The 20,804-nt window shown below is 41.8% G+C and overlaps 2 protein-coding genes across 4 annotated transcripts; one reads left to right on the top strand and one right to left on the bottom strand.

The window, feature by feature from the left end:
* Positions 1–8,055: 8,055 nt before the first annotated feature.
* Positions 8,056–11,864, bottom strand: sec61b (SEC61 translocon subunit beta). Its single transcript, XM_004541393.5, has 4 exons — positions 11,718–11,864; positions 11,155–11,252; positions 10,165–10,269; positions 8,056–9,337 (listed from the first exon to the last, which is right to left on the bottom strand). Exons 1-4 carry the CDS (start codon positions 11,718–11,720, stop codon positions 9,250–9,252), a joined length of 294 nt encoding a protein of 97 aa, XP_004541450.1. The 5' UTR covers positions 11,721–11,864; the 3' UTR covers positions 8,056–9,249.
* Positions 11,865–12,080: 216 nt separating this feature from the next.
* Positions 12,081–18,229, top strand: alg2 (ALG2 alpha-1,3/1,6-mannosyltransferase). 3 transcript variants are annotated; one of them, XM_004541391.3, is made up of 5 exons: positions 12,081–12,144; positions 12,942–13,113; positions 13,206–13,343; positions 13,951–14,118; positions 16,665–18,229. In XM_004541391.3, exons 2-5 carry the CDS (start codon positions 12,943–12,945, stop codon positions 17,403–17,405), a joined length of 1,218 nt encoding a protein of 405 aa, XP_004541448.1. In that variant the 5' UTR covers positions 12,081–12,144; position 12,942; the 3' UTR covers positions 17,406–18,229. The 3 variants fall into 3 exon arrangements, with proteins under 3 accessions (XP_004541448.1, XP_004541446.1, XP_004541447.1); XM_004541389.4 differs by having other exon boundaries at positions 12,122–12,249; XM_004541390.5 differs by lacking the exon at positions 12,081–12,144 and adding an exon at positions 12,154–12,267.
* The last annotated feature ends 2,575 nt before the right edge of the window (positions 18,230–20,804 follow it).

Here is a 20,804-nt window from a genome sequence, read left to right as displayed (position 1 = left end):
CACAGTCTACACTACGCTGTAGGAATTTTTAATTTTTTAAAAATTATTTAATGAATTAATTTTTTGGGTTTTCTCTGTGTTTCTGCCAGGACCACAGGCAGGGCCACTCGCAGGTTGCTTCTGGGCCGCATTTGGCCCGCGGGCCACCATTTGAATAGGCTTGGGCTACACAATGATGTTTGCATGCCAGAAAATTTGTGTTTATGGTTGGTAAAGAATTAATGACTTTGAATTTACTCTTAAAGGTGCACTAACCTATATTAACTAATTTAAAGGAGCCATGTTATTTGCAAAAAAAATCAGCAGAATTAGAAATGCTTCAGTAAGCACAAGCCATACAGACACAGTCAGTATATTTAGTTGAGTGACCGCAGTTATCAAAAAACTAGCGGCTAAAATTCACTGTGCTTATTCAGCGCACCCATCTTAATCCTAACTTCAAACATTAATCTAAGAAGGGGATGAATAAAAAATGTAACCATGTGCAGTTTTTATGAAGGGGGAAGTTAGAATTATACCTGTACATAATTATAGAGACCAAGATAATTATTAGCACTAGACCATTGGTGTGTTTATTTCTGCCTGATGGTGTGTAATTTAATTTGGGAAACAAGCCTTTAAGTGGTCATTAGCGGAAGTGCAGTTTTTGGCCCTTTCACGTCATTTTTCAGGCCTGGAGGCCACTGTGTGGTAAAAACACAAACACTGCTCCATATCTGCTGAATGTGTAAACTGGTGACCGTTTTGTAACAGCCTTATACGGTAGCCTGATATGTCAGTGTTGTGTTTACAGCCGGCTTCCTCTCTAATAGCAGGTTTAATTTAAGAGAAACCTACCAGACAGTGTTTTAAAACAGCCCTTTAGGAAAGCATTTAGATGAATGGTAAGCACAGCGGCCGAGATAGATGATGTTTAATCATCTCTAATTTATAGCTGGAGTCGGCAGCGAGTGAAGTTATTCATTACTTATGTGCGAGTGTCATGTTCAGTGTTTGTCCAGCGGATGTGACTGAAGCCTGCTCTCATTGTATGCGACTGCTTTCTTCATTCATCAGTGCAGCAGCTCTCGTGCTCGTCATGTGGAAAGCTTATGAAATCACAGACCACAAAACCAACACGGTTGCAGTCTGCAAGCTTGATGGTTTTGGGACAGACAGCGAAAGAAAGAAACTGATATCCTGAATGCTGTCATGAATAATTAACAAATTGCCACAGACTTGGATCCACATATATATTCCTATATACAAAAGTATGTAAATAGTTTTTGCCACAACTGTGGGCTTAAATGAAAACACACAGTAATATTTGACTCAATAAAAGAAGGGAAGGCGGCAAAATTATCTACAAGGTATGCTTAGGATGATATATATCTATATCTATACATGTATCTATATGTCTCTCTCTCTCTCTCTCTCTCTCTCTCTCTCTCTCTCTCTCTCTCTATATATATATATATATATATATATATATATATATATATATATATAGAGAGAGAGAGAGAGAGAGAGAGAGAAGCTTTATTCCCAAATTTATCCACAAACATGTTAGACATTCACTAAATACTAATAAATACATATTATCAAGACACGGAAGTACAAATGAACTATAAATTAAATTATGTGTGGCCTAAAATATTTTATTGAAGAACATTGTTATATAAGAACCAGGTGATCCCCTCATTTACTGTACAGTCCCCCTTGCTTCCCCTCCCCTCCCTCCTCCTCACCTCTCCCCTGCTCTGGAGCGCTGCACAAGGAGTGGAAAATACAGTCACCTAAAAATACACTGCACATAAACAACACAGTTACAAAACACATGACTACACACACCCTTTCACACACGGCCCAAGTGTCTTTAATATTATAAAGCACACGGCGGACATCTGAGACACTCAGCACAATGGTTTCACCCCCAGTCACCCCACCCTCCTCCCTAAATTAGCCCAGCCTCATCCACCGTGTCCCTTAGAGTCCAGTCTGATCTGCTCCACTGCTGGGTGTTAAGTGAATGAGGTGAGATGAGGTGGGGGCTTTCGGGGCGGGGAGGGTTCCACATATTTATGACATCACAGCCCAGTTGGCTCTCCGTGCTTGTGGCAATCACGCGGGGCATCATCTGGCCTGACGTATCCTGCTGATGGGGATGTGTGTGAAAAGGTCACTGAGACCAAAATTCCTCTGTGTCGGGATACCCTGTCGTCTCCCCCCCACCCCCCCACCCCCCCCCCCCCCCCCACCCCCCCGTGCGCATGCCTACAGCAATCATAAACAAGCAAAACACTAGGACTATAATAAAATGTCGGTACAGCGTGCTGAGCAGTGGTGTTTTATTAATCACTGTCTTCCTGTGCTTCATTTTTTTTGTCTGTATGGCAGCTGATCCCTCGCCCTGCACTTGCTGCCTTCTCATCAGAAAGCAGCGCTTGGTTTCCTGCTGCTCCTTTAAAGTTTTATTCAGCTCTGATCTTGATATGTGTAGTTGAGCCTCCACATTGTTCCATCCTGTTAAATCGCAACAGACCTGTTAAATTTCTTTTGGTTTTCTCCCACCATCGACTGTCTCCACTTGTTTCCATCTTCCTGTAGTTATTCATATCTCTCTTCAGCACCCTGTGCTCCTTCATCTCTTTTTGTTTCACAGCTTCTTTCTGCTCTACTTCTATTTCTTTTAACTCCAGGTATATTTGTCTTCTTTCCCTTGTGCTTTTAACTCAACGGTTGGAGTTTTATCGTTGAAGATCTCAATTTCCTTTTTCTATTTGACTTGTGTTTCTATTTTTAGACAAGTTCTTGTCTCGTATTTCATATTTCTCCTTTTGCTAACATTTTCTTTCTTTTACACAGATGTTGCCCTCTCTGTCCTGGATCATATATATTTGATACATCACAATTCCTTATCATGCCACTTTTAATGGCCAGCATGCAACAGGACATTTTCTCTGAATAGATCGCTGTGGGTAAATCTTGTTTTTGCGATTTTGCTTTTAATGAACAGAAGTAAAGTTTTTTTTAACGTACATATACTTTTGTCTCATATTATCTGTGCTGAAGAGCAAGTTGAGTAGACCGTTTCTTTTAATCTTAAAACATAGCTATTTCTAAATTGAGGGGGAAAGAAGTGCTTTAGAAGCAGATTCGTGACTAATATCGAACAGTATCGAATATCGTTTATTTAATGTTGCAGAATGCAGTGAGATGTCTTACTCCTCTATGCAAATCATCAAAAATTATCACAATAATTAGAACCAAATAAAAATCACTTCTGACTTTAAATAGTTATATATACATATTGCTTTTATTCCTACACATACAGCACTGGTTAAGTAAGTTTTAATCAAATCTGATATGAGTTATTATGTCTTTCACATTTCATGCATTGAGCACGAGGTGAGTGTGTGTCACGAGGATTAGAGAGAGAGAGAGATGAGGTAATGATTGATCCTGACTAAGTGTTGGCTTTCACCCTAACGCTCCTATTTCTCTGAAGGTAGATCTAAGTCCAGAAGGATCAGGGAGGGTCCAGCTGGCTCACATATACACATTCACAAATTCTCAGTTTCTCAGCTTCAATCCCCCCACCCACCTACCCGACCCATATACAGCTGCGTGACATCAGCCCTGAGCCGTGGATGGTAGAATATGGAGTCAGATTATTTTACAGCAAACAAGTTTTCACCTTTCAGCAGATCAGACTGTGCTACTGATCACTGGCCATTAACAAACTGTTTGTCCAATTGACTGCTACACTAGTCACCGGTCTTATGATCACAGCAGCTGCACGCATTTGCTATGAGTAAAAATGCTTTATTGTGGAAGAATTTCCAGGCACTGGTGTAAAGATTTAGGTCTACAAAGTGTGCTTTAAAGTGGATAATAACAAAAAAAGTATCATAAAAGTAGCGCACATAATGGTAAAGAGCATAAGTGAAATTAATGATGAAGTCAATAAGATATTAAACTGGCACAAACTCTAAAGGTCACAAGTTATAGTATGTATGAATAGTTAATATTATGAGGCAATCTCATTCATAAAAATGCAGATTATATAAAATGACAGGTTTTTCTCATTTCTGTACTATCTTATATTATTTTTATTATTCTTTTATTCTTTTTTTTAAAATTCAGAAACAGTATGGAAAGTCAGTAAAACATACAAATAGAAATAATAACGATAATAATGGGCAAAATGGGATATCACCTTTACTTAAAACAATACACCTAAAAGTGAGCTTGCCCACTGGCTTGTGAGCAGTTTTCTGACATTTGCCATTACCTGTCACAGGTGTCCCAGTATAACCTCTTCCAGTCCTCAGTTTTTTGGGACATCCTTCAGGATTCACTTGGTCAAAAAGTCTGGATCGATTCTATCCGCCCGTCCAGCCATTGCACGCTTTATCAACCATGTGATCTGCTCAAAAAGTACGCACATGCACACACATGCTCATACCTGACATGCACGGCTGGTCAAAAGTTTCCGAACACCCCCAGTTTTATTGAAATTTCAACAGTTAAAGTGAAGTGAATGACCCGAAGTGGTTCAAGAGGTTATAAACAGAGTTTAGATCACCAAAAGCTAAAGAACAATGCAGATTTCTGAGTTATATTAATAAACAGTGGACAAAAATTACAATCTGGAAGCTAATACATGTGTCCCGAACGTTATTGATTTCTTCAGACTGTCTGTCAAAGCACTGTTAGAATAGACTGTAACTTATATCCTTATATCCTAGCATTTTAAGTGATTCTGTCTGTAGCATGAGTACACTCACCAGCCACTTTTTAGATACAACTGTTCAACCCCTTGTGAATGCAAAAATCTAATCAGCCAATCACATGGTGGCAAAACTAAGCATTTAGGCATGTAGACATAGCCGAGATGACCTGCTTAAGTTCAAACTGTATTTCAGAAACTGCTTATCTTCTGGATCTACTTTCTCACACAGCCATCTCTGACCCTGTTGCAGAGAATGGTCCGAAAAAGAGAAAATTCCAATAAGCGTCAGTTCTCAGCGCCTTGTTGATGTCAGAGGTCAGACTGGTTGGAGTTGACAGTAACAGTAACTCAAATAACCACTAATTACAACCAAGCTGTGTAGAAGATCATCTCTTAACGCACAACACGTTGAATCTTGAAGCATCAGCTACAAACAGAATTCACACGAGCTCACCAAAATGGGACGACAGAAGATTTAAAAAACGATGCAAGCTCAAATGAGTCTTGATTTTTGCAGAGAAATGCATATGGTCAGATTGTTAGAACCACTGAAAGTTAAGCATTTTCCTTTAGAATCAAATACAAAGAAAGCCAGGTGACTACAATCGAAAAGGAATTGGAGGAAACTTCGACTGAAGGCTTTCCAGTCAATCCGAAACCACTACAGAATTAGAAGACAAGTTTCAAGAGACAGTCGATCACGTGATAGGTGGCTGTCAGGACGACAGCTTCAAGCTCAGCAGTTTTCAAAGCAAGCAAATCTTGGTTTCACTCTTTTTCAGCTGTGAACAAAAGACTTTGTGCTGCAAGTTTTGCAATTTTTGTGTCAATAAAAAAAAGTGTTAAAAAACAAACAAAATATGGTTGCCTGGGCACCAAATAGTGTGTTAATGGAGACTGGAATAATAGACTCTGTGTGTGTGTGTGTGTGTGTGTGTGTGTGTGTGTGTGTGTGTGTGTGTGTGTGTGTGTGTGTGTGTGTGTGTGTGTGTTAATAGACTAATAAATACTATTGAAGAGGTTAAAAATGGTCCTTCTTCTGTTGTGACACCAACTGTTAAACATAGAAGCTTCTCTTCAGCTGGGTCCACGTCATTCCGGCGGCCTTCACTTCACTCTCGACAGATCTTCTCCAGTATTTTTCAGTGACGCAATCTAATTAGCCAGGCGTTCATTATACTGCAAGACGAAGACCCCCCAAAAAACAGAAGCAAGAACTCCACTCCATGCAGCTACCTCAGTGTAGACTGGACTGAAGGCTGGAAGCAAAATAAAAGTCAAGTAGAAGAACTTGTGAGCTGTTGTGCCTGAAAAAGGCGGTTTCTTACATTTTTGCTAAACAAAGCAATTCTGTGATGTTTTAATTTTATTTGCCCTGACTATACAATTACCCTGCATGATTTTCAATAAAATCTGGAAAAATGTAAATGTGCTGAAAGTTTTACTCTCGTGTAAAGAATATTTTTTAGTCTTATAGAGGAAGGACAAATTTCAATCACAAGCCTTCAGCTGCACCTGAAATCCCCAAATCTGTGTTTGCCTGCGCGGTGGGACACCTCTGGGCACGAGCATGTGTGCGATGGACGAGCGGGAGAGCGACACGGGCTCAGAGACTGTTTCTTTCACCTCCATGCCAAAGCCCCGAGCTGCATGTGTCATGTAGAACAGAAAACACATGTGACCTATTTACAGGTTTCCTCAAGTGTGCGTATCTACATGTGCTCACCTCTCACCTCTCTCAGTGTAAGGGACCATCCCCTGTGAACGCATGTGTGTGTGGGTTTGTTTTGTTTTTTTCTCACAGGAAATGGGTTTTTGGTGAAAAAGAGACAGGGAGGAAGCACTCTGAAGAAAGCTTCTTTTCGTTTCTTTCCTTCTCCTCTTTCCACAAGACAGACCACGTTTCACATGTGCATGTTCAGGAAATAAAGGCTTTGACTGTAACTTAACAAGCATGCAGATACACGTAATTACAACTTTGATGTAGTGGAAATGAATGTGAACCATACATCTTGTATCAGATAATCTGATATGCAGTGGGAATACATAAATCGGAAATAGGCTACCGTTTAATAAATGTCCCTTCAGGACTCTTTGCGGGTAATTTGAGACCTATGATGCACTTGGATGCTCATGTGCCTTTTTTTTTAATGGCGTTTCTTCTTTAATACAGATTCAGTTTCATTTGTCAGTATACAAACTAGCCCTTACATACAAAGGTTACAGATCTATGTGAACCATGCAGTGACCTTTCTAGCAGTAGCAATGAGCAGATAAAAGCTACCTCCTTCTCCTCCCTGAGTGAAATGCTGAGCTGACGTGTTTGGATGGTGTCAGGAGGAGTTTGAAACAACAGGTCACAGCGCTCACACACACTGCTGCTCGGGCCCGTTTGACTCCTGAACCCTGAGGGACAGCTTTACCATGGCTCCTCCATATTTAATTATTATGTTGAATTATTCTGGCTCACTGCCGTGTTGTGCCACCGTGAATTGGGCCGTGGAGTCTGTGAGTGTATTTTTCAGTGTGCGTGTGTGTGTTTGTGTGTGTGTAGGACAGGGAGAGTGATGTGGCAATAGTGCCTGAGTTTGCCACGAGAACTGGAAGCCTTATGGAAAGTAAAGCCATAGCAACAGAATGAATTAATGAAAAGGACACGAATGCTAGGTTTAACACACACACACACACAGACTCACACACACACAAGGCCATGCCAGCTGGTGGTTACATATTCAACGCAGATAAACCTCCTGATGCACGTAGGACCAAAACTTCTTCTACAGTACAAAAACATCCAGCCTGCAGCTGTCAGTAATGGTCTCTCAGCATCAGTGAAACCAGAGAAAATACACTTTTTAATGATCCACATGGTTTAAACTGGTGTCTCCAGCTATTTATCTCATCTACTTCTTTCAATATAAATCTACTCAACATGATAAAGTATAGCTGTAGCTGTAGAAGAACATATAGAAATATATATCATTAAAAATGTTTCGCCCGGGCTAAATAAATCACTACTTAGGCATAAAATGTGCTTGTCCCTGAGCGAGAACAACTTTGTGAGTTCGTACCTACTGAGCCAGTGGCGCTCAGAAAGTAGTCTGCAGCGCCCCCTTCAGGAGAAGAAAATAACACACCTGGGCAAAATTCACAGGAGGGGCAATTAGGACAGATTTTGGATCTAGTGATCATGTAGATGTACATATTCGTATTAGTGGTTTGGTCAACATTAAAAGTTATTGCAAGCTGTGTTTTTTGTAATTACATTTTCTCTGGTTTCTATATGAGCTTTTTTCACAAAGACAATTGCCCCGAAATGTAAAGAGACATTCAGGCAGAAGGAAGGAATGCAAGCATATTTAATTTCTGAAATGATTTCAAAGGTTTGCCTTGTGGCATTTCTGCCACTGTTTACACAGTGACTGCCTGTATTTATAGATTTTATAGTCTGCAGAATGACACATTTAATGCCGCCAGTACAAATAAAACCAAAAACAACCTTTTGGCAGTCGGGTGTAAGACCCAAACTTAAAAAGCCAACTTTCATCGACTCAAACTTAATTTTTAAGCAGTTGCTAAATGTACAGCAAGCATACGCAATTAAAACTGAGTAAAGGATGAGCTTAAATGTAATTTTTAGCAAAAAGAACATGAAATAGGATTATTGAATTACAGCCAAAGCCTCAGTCGGATAAATTACAAGTAGCTGGAATTTGTTTAAGCGTTTAGTGGACTGCCAATCACAGTGAAACTTAACACTTAACATTTCAATTTCTGTTTTAATATCCTTGTTTTTATCCATCTAAAAGCACCATCAAGGCTTTAATTTTAGTCGAAACAAACACTAGTAAATGCCTTTTGTGAAAACGCACGGCTTTCAGTAGTCTGGTAATGGATACAGAAGGTTAAAAGTGAGAAAACTTCACTTGTCACTAACAACGTGGCAGAGAATATTTGTCCCCTCATTCAGTGTACAAAAAGCCTCGTTCAACTTCAAATGACTTGAAAAACAAAAGATTTTTTTTTTTTTTAGTCAAACAAAGTAAGGTTAAATTTAAAAAACACACACATTAATTTTTACTTTTTTCTTCTTTTTTTTTTTAATTGTACAATAATACAATCACATTTTGTACAAATGCTGTTAACAAAAAAAAATAAATTGTAATTCAGGCTACGGGGAGAAATGTTGGTGGGGGGCCTGAAAACAACGATGTCCTTGGGCACTGCACTTAATTCATACAGCATTGGAGTGAACACAGGCTACTCCTTCTGCTTGAAAGGGACAGCGACACCGCTTCTCTCCATTCACCCCATCATGTGTGACACATGCACACAGTGATGGGAAGGAGCAACAAGGTGGTCACCAGAGTCAGACGCAGATGAAGATCGTGTACAGAAAAATCCAATTTGTGTGTTTGTAGTGACAGCAGAGAAAAGGAGGTGGGGAGGGTATGGTGGTTCATTTGTTGTTTGGTCCAGGTCCAAAGAGTTAAGAAACTGAGGCGCAGGGTCAAAGGTCATTCGGCCAGGGTTGCTTAAGAGCGGGTGTACTTCCCCCAGATGTGAAGCATGAAGACTGACGCGATGAAAAGCAGGCTCATCACCAGCACGGGCACCGGACCGCTGTCACACAACAATGAGACGATGATTAATAACCAGATTCTCACACACACACACACACACACACACACACACACACACACACACACACACACACACACACACACACACTTTGCTGTAACCCTAACCAGAGTGCGAGTCTTAGCGGAGAGGCTGATTTTATTGATGAGTTTTAGAAACAAGGAAGGGGCTCTCATCTCTGAAGGAGGCTCTGAGTGGGGGGTGGGGGTGGAGGAGCGCATGGCTAAGTAGAAGCATTGCCATGCCAACCCTCTCCTCATCAGCCCTCCCTCTCCTCATCGGCCCTCCCTTTCCTCCCCCCTCTGTCAGAAGGCTGTAATTGAGTTGACCTTTCAGAGTGGATCCTTTAATGAAGCTTTGAGGCCGGCGTCTAACACAGGAACAAACATGCACTCGATATACAGCACTGTATACGGCGAGCGTGCCCTCCTTCGACTGCTGGAGAGACGCACTCAATAACCACCACAGCACCATTGATCAACCAATGACTGGCTATGGCCAGGAGGCAGGATGCCTCCTCTGCTGTTGGAGGGGGTTGGGCATTGAGGATGGAGCAGAATATAAGTTTGAGAGTTTTCTAAATGTGTACTTTACTCACATAATTACGTGTGTATATACACTCACACTCTTATTAGGCTGAATACATCAACTGCTTTACTGCTGAGTCACGTCTGGCCAATTTCCCACCATTAAACATGGCGAGTGTCGGAAATCCTGAGGATTAGTTTTGGAGTTGCGAGTGTACGAAAGTCAAAATGTCAAACGCTGGATTGGTTTGTGGCTATAAAACTTTTATAAACTATACTTACACTTTGAGTCCCGGTGAGTCTTCAGTGTAGAAGCGCCACATGCCGCCTGTGCCAGCAGATCCCGTGGTCCTGCCACCGCTGCGTGTACCACTGCTGGTAGCTTTCCTGTGCAACACAGATGCAAAACGATTTTTTATTCTACCAATAATCAGCTATTTCTTAAAAAAAATTAAAAAATGTCATCACATTACAACACTTTTCCAGAATGGAAAAGAAACTAGATTTTAAAAAACAAGCACAACACAATTTCTGTCAATCATACTGTTGGCAAAGTTCATCAGACTTTAACTTTATTCAACTGTATAAACCAAATCAAAACCTTCTTTTAGGCTGCCATATATAAATCACCAGAAGAGGGGGGAAAAAAAATAATCAAAAACAACAGTGCGATCTATTATACACTACGGCTTATTATGAATTTAATTTCAGCTACAGCAGCTGTTGATGAAAGAGCACTCTGAGTCATTGCTCCGTCATTCTTTGGATGAGATTAAACAGAGGTTAATGAGGTAATGAAGATGGTGGTAGTAATGGGTAATAATGAGACTGAGAGGAAGCAGTGAGTCTCTGATTACACACTGATTAAGCCAACAGCATAACATCTATCTGCTCTAATCTATGGGAAGGAGCACGCACGTACACACACGTGGACACACACGTGCACACAGACACGCGCACAAATTATCAACACCTATTCACAGGATGACGACATTAATAGATGGGTCACTACTGAGTGAGTGTGTGTGTGTGTGTGTGTGTGTGTGTGTGTGGGGGGGGGGTAATTGCAAGCTTTGTAAGGTGTTTGTGCAGCACAGTTATCTTTCTTACAAAAGATATTCTCTCACTGGATGGTGGAAGAAAGAAAATCTGGTGTTAAACTGGGTGTAGAGACAATGAAGGCTGCATTATCTATCAATTCCTCAGGACACCCTCTGTGCCCTTTTGTCATCAGCTTAAAATGCTGATGACATAAAGTGTGTGTATGCATACCTCTGTCTGACTGTGGAGCCTGCTGCACGGGGAGCCACTGTCTTGCTGGGGGATCTGCTAGAGGCTCCAACATTGGTGGCACTTGCTGCTGGTCCAGGCTAGAAAATAACCAGCACGTTTAAAATATACGACAACGTTACAGCGCATTCAATCACAAACCTTCATATCTGTTACATTTTCACACCTAAAACTAACCTACAGCACTCTGTCATGAGATTCAATAAATGCTTCGTGTATAAATAACTTATATTTGGCTTTAAAGTGTATATTACGTCTATATCAGATTACAAAGACTCTGACTGGGTACTTATACGGTTACTATCAAGCATCAAGTACCAAATCTCCTTCTAAAGCAGTCACATATATTTAACATTTACTTAATTAAGTACTACAATAGCCTGAAACTTTGTCTTGAGATCCTTTAATTCGTAGTTAAAAGAGCCACGTCTACAATTGATGAGCTAACGTTAGCATACTAGCTAACAGCTGAGTGCTGAATGAATGCGGTGGACAAGGCTAGCGTGACCAGTAATAGCCGTTCCAGTCAGATCTGAGGAGCTTACCATTTTGTTTTATTTGTCCAGATGCGAGCTAAAACGCTTTGGAGCTCTTCAAGCTGATATCCACGTCGGAGGAGCGGCACACAGTCAGTGTGTGAAAAACTTGAGAAGAGAGCCCACAAAGCTGACGCTTGTCTAAAAAGGACACGACTGCAAAACACAAGACCAAAGTAGGCGACCAGATAGAAGCCTGAGTAACTGACCGCATTTAGTACAAAAAACACACTCAACAGAACATCATTTCAAGTGTTTATGCATTTTTGAGTTATTAAGTAATAATTATAAAAATATTTATTTCTAATGTTTTGAATTCGTTTATAAATATGTACATTAAATCAAAGGCAAATAATTGATTACCCTCGGTTCTGAAAGAGACGTGTCTGTCACGTCGGAGGAAACGCTAGCCATTGTGGCTCAAGCACGAAGCGGGGTGAGTCTAGTCGTAACGTTTGATTTGAGCCAAGATGGCGTCTAAACGGTAACTTTGTCGGACTGTTGATCGGTATTACAGACAGCTGAACGGGCATAATCACAGGTTGGTACATTTGGACAGGTTAGTGCGGAGACCCGAGCCTAAATTATTTTACCTAAAGATGTGGTTGTGTTTCGTTACTAATTCCGCGGTTGACGGATAACACATTATAATAATAACTGAACAAACGTCTAAAACGGCTTATAATCGTACTAACTGTCATCTAAAGCAAAAAAAAAAGGTATCTGAATCAGGAATAACCTGTTATTAGCTCGACTTTTTCTCTCTGCTATATTGTGAACTAGCTGTTTGTCCTCAAATAGGTGACGGAGGCTGTGACAGTCAGACAGGGTGGTTGCCAGCAGCTGTGGGTGTATTTCCTTGCTGTCAACAGTTCTGAAGTACCTTCAGGGATAAAAGTTATAAATTAAGTGATGGTACAAACCACAAGGACAGATTCTTCAAGTTGGCAACAATGCAGGCCTGAAATCTTTCAAAGATTAGATGCATGAATCCCGGGTACCTTTTGCTGGAGAAAACTGTTTGTTGTTTTCATCAGCATCAAGTTTTGGATTGTTTGAATGCCACAGAAAATGTATTTTTTCTTTAATCTGTCTTTAATCTGTGCCCGAGGTTAACACTGACTTCTTTTTAACCTTAAAGCTGCTCATCTAAACTTTGTACTTCTGATTTGGGAAAATTAGCTATTTGCCCTTATTCATCTCAGTTTTAACTGTATTCCTTGTTGTCTATAGGATGGCACGGGTAGTTTTCCTCCATCCTGACCTTGGTATTGGGGGAGCGGAGCGGCTGGTGGTTGATGCTGCCGTTGCTCTGAAGTCTCAGGGATGTAGCGTTCAGATCTGGACGGCCCATTATGACCCAACACATTGCTTCTCTGAGACCCTCGATGAGGAACTTCCTGTGGTGTGTTAGAGTGCACTATGCTACTAAAGAAAATTATATCACTGGTAAACACAAACATTTTGTCACTGCTCCTGTTATTATTGTTCTAATAGGTGTGTGTGGGTGACTGGCTACCCACCAGTGTGTTTGGCTACCTGCATGCCCTGTGCGCCTACCTGAGGATGATCTATGTGGCCCTCTACCTGGTCTTCCTTAGCGGTGTGGAATATGATGTCATCTTCTGTGATCAGGTGAATTGTATTGCACAATAAGTGCCAGAAACCTTTTAAGAGAGAGGATATAAAAAGGCTTTTTAAAACCCCGTTTGGAGGCAAAGGCAGCATGAATGACTGTCATATATTTTTTCAGTTCTTCTGAGAAAACTGTGTCTCATAACTTACTGTAACTTCTCTGTCACTTAGCTGTTTTTTCAATGAAAAACAGTGAGTGGGTGCTTCCCAGTTGAGCATCTCAAGACGAAGGAGCAGATTTATTTATTTATTTTTAAACATTTGGTACATTAGCTTTAGGATATTTATGAATCCGCACATTTTACTGTTAAAATGGGGTGGAAACTTTGAGGGCTGGCAGAATATATTTAAGCTCTGTCTTGATAAAACACATGGCTTCATTAAATAAGCTACAGTTGGAATTAAAAACCTGCTGGTTCCAAGTGGGTCCAGTGGGATTTGTTTTCCAGATTTGGTGAATTTTATATTGATTGATCCTTGTGCAGTGTTTTAAACACTACAATACCATTTAAAAACAATCAGCCGTTTTATGACTTGCACTTCTGTTAAATGGGCACATGTCACATTTTCTGTATTTTGATCTTATCGTTGTTCCCTTTGACCCCAGGTGTCGGTGTGTATCCCAGTGTTACGACTGGGTCGCCGCAGGAAGAAGGTTCTGTTCTACTGTCACTTCCCAGACCAGCTGCTGACTCAGAGGAAGTCGGCCCTGAAGAAGCTTTACCGTACTCCCATCGACTGGCTGGAGGAACGAACCACAGGCATGGCTGATATGGTGCGTAACATCACACACAGCAATATGGTCAGATTACAGGACTGACTGTTTTATTTCATTTGTATAATAAAAATAGTAAGGAATGTTAACCAATCAGTGAACCAATGAAAGAAGTTCAAAAAACCCCAGCACACTTTTCAATCAGAGTCTGTGGGCCTACCAAAGGCTGATCCGGTGCATATCTGATTACAAATTATTAAAATAATAAAATTAATTTGTAGACTAATGGAATAAAGGGATTGACCATTTTATGTCAAAAGAGTTTTGCTAAATCACCGTGGAAAATTAATCTCTCATTTTGAATTTGATTCTCTCTCTCACACTTTGTCATGTAGATGTACAACCTTGAAAAGCATTCCTGCAGAGCACTAAGTGAATGATTTTATGGCTTTCGTGGGTTGTTTGGGGTGATTTTTGGAAGTCCAGAGACACTATCCTCTCACTTGCCTTATTGGTTTTTTTTTTTTCAATAACTACAGTGGGGCAAAAAAGTATTTAGTCAGCCACCGATTGTGCAAGTTCCCCCACCTAAAATGATGACAGAGGTCAGTAATTTGCACCAGAGGTACACTTCAACTGTGAGAGACAGAATGTGAAAAAAAAATCCATGAATCCACATGGTAGGATTTGTAAAGAATTTATTCGTAAATCAGGGTGGCAAATAAGTATTTGGTCAATAACAAAAATACAACTCAATACTTTGTAACATAACCTTTGTTGGCAATAACAGAGGTCAAACGTTTACTATAGGTCTTTACCAGGTTTGCACACACAGTAGCTGGTATTTTGGCCCATTCCTCCATGCAGATCTTCTCGAGAGCAGTGATGTTTTGGGGCTGTCGCCGAGCAACACGGACTTTCAACTCCCGCCACAGATCTTCTATGGGGTTGAGGTCTGGAGACTGGCTAGGCCACTCCAGGACTTTCAAATGCTTCTTACGGAGCCACTCCTTTGTTACCCGGGCGGTGTGTTTTGGATCATTGTCATGTTGGAAGACCCAGCCTCGTTTCATCTTCAAAGTTCTCACTGATGGAAGGAGGTTTTGGCTCAAAATCTCACGATACATGGCCCCATTCATTCTGTCCTTAACGCGGATCAGTCGTCCTGTCCCCTTGGCAGAAAAACAGCCCCATAGCATGATGTTTCCACCCCCATGCTTCACAGTAGGTATGGTGTTCTTGGGATGCAACTCAGTATTCTTCTTCCTCCAAACACGACGAGTTGAGTTTATACCAAAAAGTTCTACTTTGGTTTCATCTGACCACATGACATTCTCCCAATCCTCTGCTGTATCATCCATGTGCTCTCTGGCAAACTTCAGACGGGCCTGGACATGCACTGGCTTCAGCAGCGGAACACGTCTGGCACTGCGGGATTTGATTCCCTGCCGTTGTAGTGTGTTACTGATGGTGACCTTTGTTACTTTGGTCCCAGCTCTCTGCAGGTCATTCACCAGGTCCCCCCGTGTGGTTCTGGGATCTTTGCTCACCGTTCTCATGATCATTTTGACCCCACGGGATGAGATCTTGCGTGGAGCCCCAGATCGTGGGAGATTATCAGTGGTCTTGTATGTCTTCCATTTTCTGATGATTGCTCCCACAGTTGATTTTTTCACACCAAGCTGCTTGCCTATTGTAGATTCACTCTTCCCAGTCTGGTGCAGGTCTACAATACTTTTCCTGGTGTCCTTCGAAAGCTCTTTGGTCTTGGCCATGGCGGCGTTTGGAGTCTGACTGTTTGAGGCTGTGGACAGGTGTCTTTTATACAGATGATGAGTTCAAACAGGTGCCATTCATACAGGTAACGAGTGGGGGACAGAAAAGCGTCTTACAGAAGACGTTACAGGTCTGTGAGAGCCAGAGATTTTCCATGTTTGAGGTGACCAAATACTTATTTTCCACCCTGATTTACGGATAAATTCTTTACAAATCCTACCATGTGAATTCATGGATTTTTTTTTCACATTCTGTCTCTCACAGTTGAAGTGTACCTCTGGTGCAAATTACTGACCTCTGTCATCATTTTAAGTGGGGGAACTTGCACAATCGGTGGCTGACTAAATACTTTTTTGCCCCACTGTAACTCTGCCGACTTTCACAATCAGCTGTTCCTGAAGACGCTCTGTGCCTGTGTGTAATAAGCAATTATACTAAATACTTACTGTGTAGTCCAACTACAATGAGCCCATCTTTTCATGGGCCAGGAAACTGGACTTTGTAGATACAATTTAATCGGGTACAGAACAGATTACCTAGTGTGAGAGCACACCTAGCTTTTCAGCCTAAAGACGTTTGAGAGAAGTAAATTCTCTCTCCTCGCAACTGCTTTAGCTCTTTAGCTATTCACCGGTGCGAAAGGATTTGATCTCCACATGTAAGCTGGTGTCAGAGCTCAGGCCCCTGAGAGAAATCTGATGACATGTTGATTGTACTTTAGACTTTTTGGTGATCAAAGGCCTTATGCTGCTGTTCATGTTATAGGGAATTAAAATACCTCTGATTTATGTGAGATCTTTGTGAACAAATCTCTTTACGCTTTCTTTTAGATTCTGGTAAACAGCCAGTTCACCGCAGGCATCTTCAGGGAGACTTTCTGCAGTCTGAGCGGAGTCCAGACAGATGTCCTCTATCCCTCCCTCAACACGCGTACCTTTGACGAGGCAACCACTGAAGCACAGAGCCTGGAAGGACTGCTCCCCGAGGGAACTACCTGTCTGTTTCTCTCTCTGAACCGATACGAAAGGAAGAAGAATTTAGGCCTGGCTCTGGCGGCTTTGGCAACCCTGAGGAGCAGCCTTCCTCCTGGCCAGAGACCAGGCATTCACCTGGTGGTGGCAGGAGGCTACGATGATCGCGTCACTGAGAATGTTCAGCACTACACTGAACTGAAAGAGCTAGCAGCGCAGCTCCACTTGGAGGACTGTGTTACTTTCCTCCGCTCCCCCTCAGATTCACTGAAGGTGGCACTGCTGCAGGGCAGCACCGCCGTCCTCTACACCCCTAGCAGAGAGCATTTTGGGATAGTTCCTGTGGAGGCCATGTACTGTTGCTGCCCCGTTATCGCTGTGAACTCTGGGGGCCCCCTGGAGAGCGTGGCAGACGGGGAGACGGGCTTCCTGTGCGAGCCCACGGCCGAGGCCTTCTCTAAGGCCATGGAGAGGCTCGTCAGGGAGCCACACCTCCGCAGGGACATGGGACAAGCTGGGAGGAGGAGGGTAGAAGATAAGTTTTCTCTTCAAGCCTTCTCAGACCAGCTGTATGGATACATTGTCAGGCTGAGCCAGTGATGTGAAAGCTGGAGGAAAGACAGGAGAAAACTTGTGAAGAAATGATCGTCTGCTGAACAGTGAAGCTGAGTATGGATGGCTCGGCACTACAGAGAGTAGGAGCGAGGATGTATGTGTATATGTGCAAGGAGGTGAGGGAAGTATCATGAGGACTTGGAGGACTATTAATCAGTATTCCCCTGGAGAGGTTGCTGTGAGGGGGAAAAAAGGATGGAATTTCTATACCAATTAAGAAAAGACTAACGAGTTTTCCAATCCTATCTTTACAAAAATACCAACCTTGCAAGTGTGTTCTTGTGTGTGAAGTTGAGGATGTGAAGCAGCGTGGCAACCAAGAGCCTCCAAATGAGTCTACCCAAAGGATTGATTGTTAGAGTGAAATGTTTTGCACTGTGTCTGAGTGTGTGTGTCTGTCTGTTGTTTTCTTTTCTACAGCACTCTTTGTCTTTGTGTGTTTTGGGGATGAAGAACAAGAATGTCGTTATCACCGTGTGCCATCAGGCAGCGCACAGTCGCCGATCGATAAGCAGGATGCGTTCCACTACTTCAGCTCGGAGCTTTGTTCCCTGGCGTGTATTCAGAAGACGCCGGCCTGTCCATGACTCTTACTGCTGCATGGAGGTTATTAGTAGATGATAGAGAGTGTTTGGCTTTATTAGAGGTCTGGCTGATGGGCAGTGTGCCTGTGCCTGTGTCTGGGTCATTATCAACGAGGAGAATAGCGGGAGGTCATTGTGTCTGTGCGCTGCCCTCTACAGCCTTCCTACTGTATAGAAATGCTCTTATTGACATTCCTGAAGTCTTAATAAACAAGAGGACACATAGTTTGCTGAGTCTTATGGAGCTTGCTTTGTTGGTAAGTTTTTGGCCTTTAATAGAGTTCACTAAGGATTTTGTGGGTGAGCATGGAGGCACAGAAGCATTCTTAAAGCCATGGATAAATCTGATTGTGCCTCAAGTTATTAAATAAAGCATTCTCAGACAAAGTAGCAGCAGAGGAGTTTCATTTTGCTCATTAGGAAAAGAAATGATAATGCACCCGTTGCTGCATTATCATTTCCAGAATCTGAGTTGTATCCTGGTGGGCTTGATTCTTCTTCTTAAATGAGATCTGAAAAGACTAGATCATTTGATCAGTCAATCAGGTGTACAACTAAAGGTTATTTTCCAGATCATTTGACCATTAATATTCCTCGAAAATAAAATGCAGTCCACTATATTTTAGAACACAAGGTAACATTACCACATATGAAATGTATTCTCTTATCCAAAAATGGCAAAATATCAATTTTCTAGAAAATACTTCTGAACTTTAGAAATGGACATCACCCTTTGATTAATGAACATCTGGTCTGAAACCTCAAGCTGAGACTTTTCACCATCTTGGTGTTTTAAAACCAGATAGTGATTCAGAAACCATGAACATGGCGAAAAATCAGCCAGACACCGAGAGTCCCAACTCAGCAAAAAACAGCTAAACAATGACGCTATGAAGACTTTTCAATATTTCTGATGCTTGTCATCTGAACTTCACTGCAAAAATCTCTCCAAAATATGTCAGAAAAATGTCGTTTATCGCACAGATTCTGGTGCATAAACTGCAAATAAACAGTGCATTATTTTACCCCAAATCTTTGTGCACAAATGAAAATCGCACTATGTTGCCACACACGCCGATGGGTGCAACAGGTCAGTAATGGGCGATCCCTCACTTGTTAGATGATTGTGTGAACCACTACATCATGGAGCCACTTCATTACTTCATCTTTGAGTATAAAATAAGTCAACTAATCACTGCTTATCAACAACCCAAACCAACTGATTTAATGCTACTCTACTGTATCTTCTCACCCACCTAGTTGAACACAGCGTAGCTGTATTGAACAAAAGTGGCAAAATGCTCACTGTTGAAATTCACCAGGTCATATTTCAACTCCTGGTGCAGGAAACTCTGACAGTGACAGCTTATTGTCTCGGTGTTTGTAGTTGTTGACAACCCTGATTTGGGTTTCTTGAGGCACTTTGATCTCAGTAATGCGTGCGAATTCTGGGGCCCGTTCTTCGTACCTCGCTAAGTAGGTTAGCCGGATTAGATTGTTGACGATTTCGCGTGATCCTGGATCAGTCGGTTCCCCGAAGCTCATCCGGGACTTGCTGTCATAGCAACAGAGCCGTAAGCGTAAACCTGCTCGGGAGCAGGTTTACTTTATGTAAACAGGATTAGATCGCGGCCACGCAGGTATGTCCGCTTCATTTATACGAAAGCAACAGCGATAAATAAATAACATCAATGTAACTAAAGATAATGCAGCACTTGATCCTTTTATTGATGTCACACAGATACATACAGGTCATTTCCTAAAAAAGGGAAATGTACTATTAACATTCTATTACATGTATGTGATTATTACAGATGTAATTCATATTTCAGAGTAGTAATTGTAAATTACTTCGTGTAATCAAGATGAGAGACCACGGCTATAAAATCCAAGGTGGATTTGGGAAGTCTGTCGCAGCCATGTCCTGTCCGTATACGCGAGCCACCCTTTGCGGAAGGTGCAAGATTGATAAGGAGAGTCCTCAGAATTCAGCGTATATTGCGGGACAGACAGGATCCTTTAGCTCAGCGCGACAGTGTGCTCATAGAGAGATATCGATTTTCCCGTGAGGATATTATTTACTTAACCAACTTGTTGACGAGGGGGTGCAGGACCACCACCTGTCTTTTTTTGCTCTGCCCTTTTCTTGGTTGCTGTTATAAACAAACAAACAGATTATTTCAGGGTCTCTTTCCAAGAGACGAAAAGCAATATAAGTGATAAATATTACCATTCTGTAGAATATTCTTATATTTCACTTTTACTTGTTCCCATGTTCTAGTGGGTCCTGTTGTGGCTCTAATGTGAAAGAGGATATAATATAACAATATAATATAATGTAATATAATATTGGATAATATAGTGTGATATGATAAATCTACCCTACCGCCTACTGGTGTTGGCCAGAGGGGCCGATGGCGCGATATGGCAGCCTCGCTTCTGTCAGTCTGCCCCAGGGCAGCTGTGGCTACAACCGTAGCTGCCTCCACCAGTGTGTGAATGTGAGAGTGAATGAATAGTGGCATTGTAAAGCGCTTTGGGTGCCTTGAAAAGCGCTATATAAATCCAATATATTATTATTATTATTATTAAATTACTTACGAGTTTAATTTGTCAGCAACTTTCTGCCAGCCCTCTCTCCTTGCTTTTGCAGCCTTTGCAGTGTTCCCTTGCGTTCTGATTAAACTCTGAAACTCCTGAAATCCCTCACTCAGGAGTTCTTGCTCTGCTGCCGAAAAATACCGAGCCGAGCGCGCTCCTTCGACATTTTCGCCGACCAATCAGAGGGTTGCCGATCAAT

Source organism: Maylandia zebra, linkage group LG11 (assembly GCF_041146795.1).
Source record: "Maylandia zebra isolate NMK-2024a linkage group LG11, Mzebra_GT3a, whole genome shotgun sequence".
Classification (NCBI taxonomy): domain Eukaryota; kingdom Metazoa; phylum Chordata; class Actinopteri; order Cichliformes; family Cichlidae; genus Maylandia; species Maylandia zebra.
This window is presented reverse-complemented; position numbering and strand designations above follow the sequence as displayed.

What these genes read in the sequence shown, in the direction of transcription:
- sec61b (XM_004541393.5), bottom strand. An exon ending in GGCTCCACAGTCAGACAGAG is followed by an intron (nt 10,270 to 11,154) that starts GTATGCATACAC and finishes TGTGTTGCACAG; the next exon opens with GAAAGCTACCAGCAGTGGTA. An exon ending in GACTCACCGGGACTCAAAGT is followed by an intron (nt 9,338 to 10,164) that starts GTAAGTATAGTT and finishes GTTGTGTGACAG; the next exon opens with CGGTCCGGTGCCCGTGCTGG.
- alg2 (XM_004541391.3), top strand. Translation starts at nt 12,943, where the DNA reads ATGGCACGGGTAGTTTTCCTCCATCCTGACCTTGGTATTGGGGGAGCG. An exon ending in TCGATGAGGAACTTCCTGTG is followed by an intron (nt 13,114 to 13,205) that starts GTGTGTTAGAGT and finishes TTGTTCTAATAG; the next exon opens with GTGTGTGTGGGTGACTGGCT. An exon ending in CCACAGGCATGGCTGATATG is followed by an intron (nt 14,119 to 16,664) that starts GTGCGTAACATC and finishes GCTTTCTTTTAG; the next exon opens with ATTCTGGTAAACAGCCAGTT.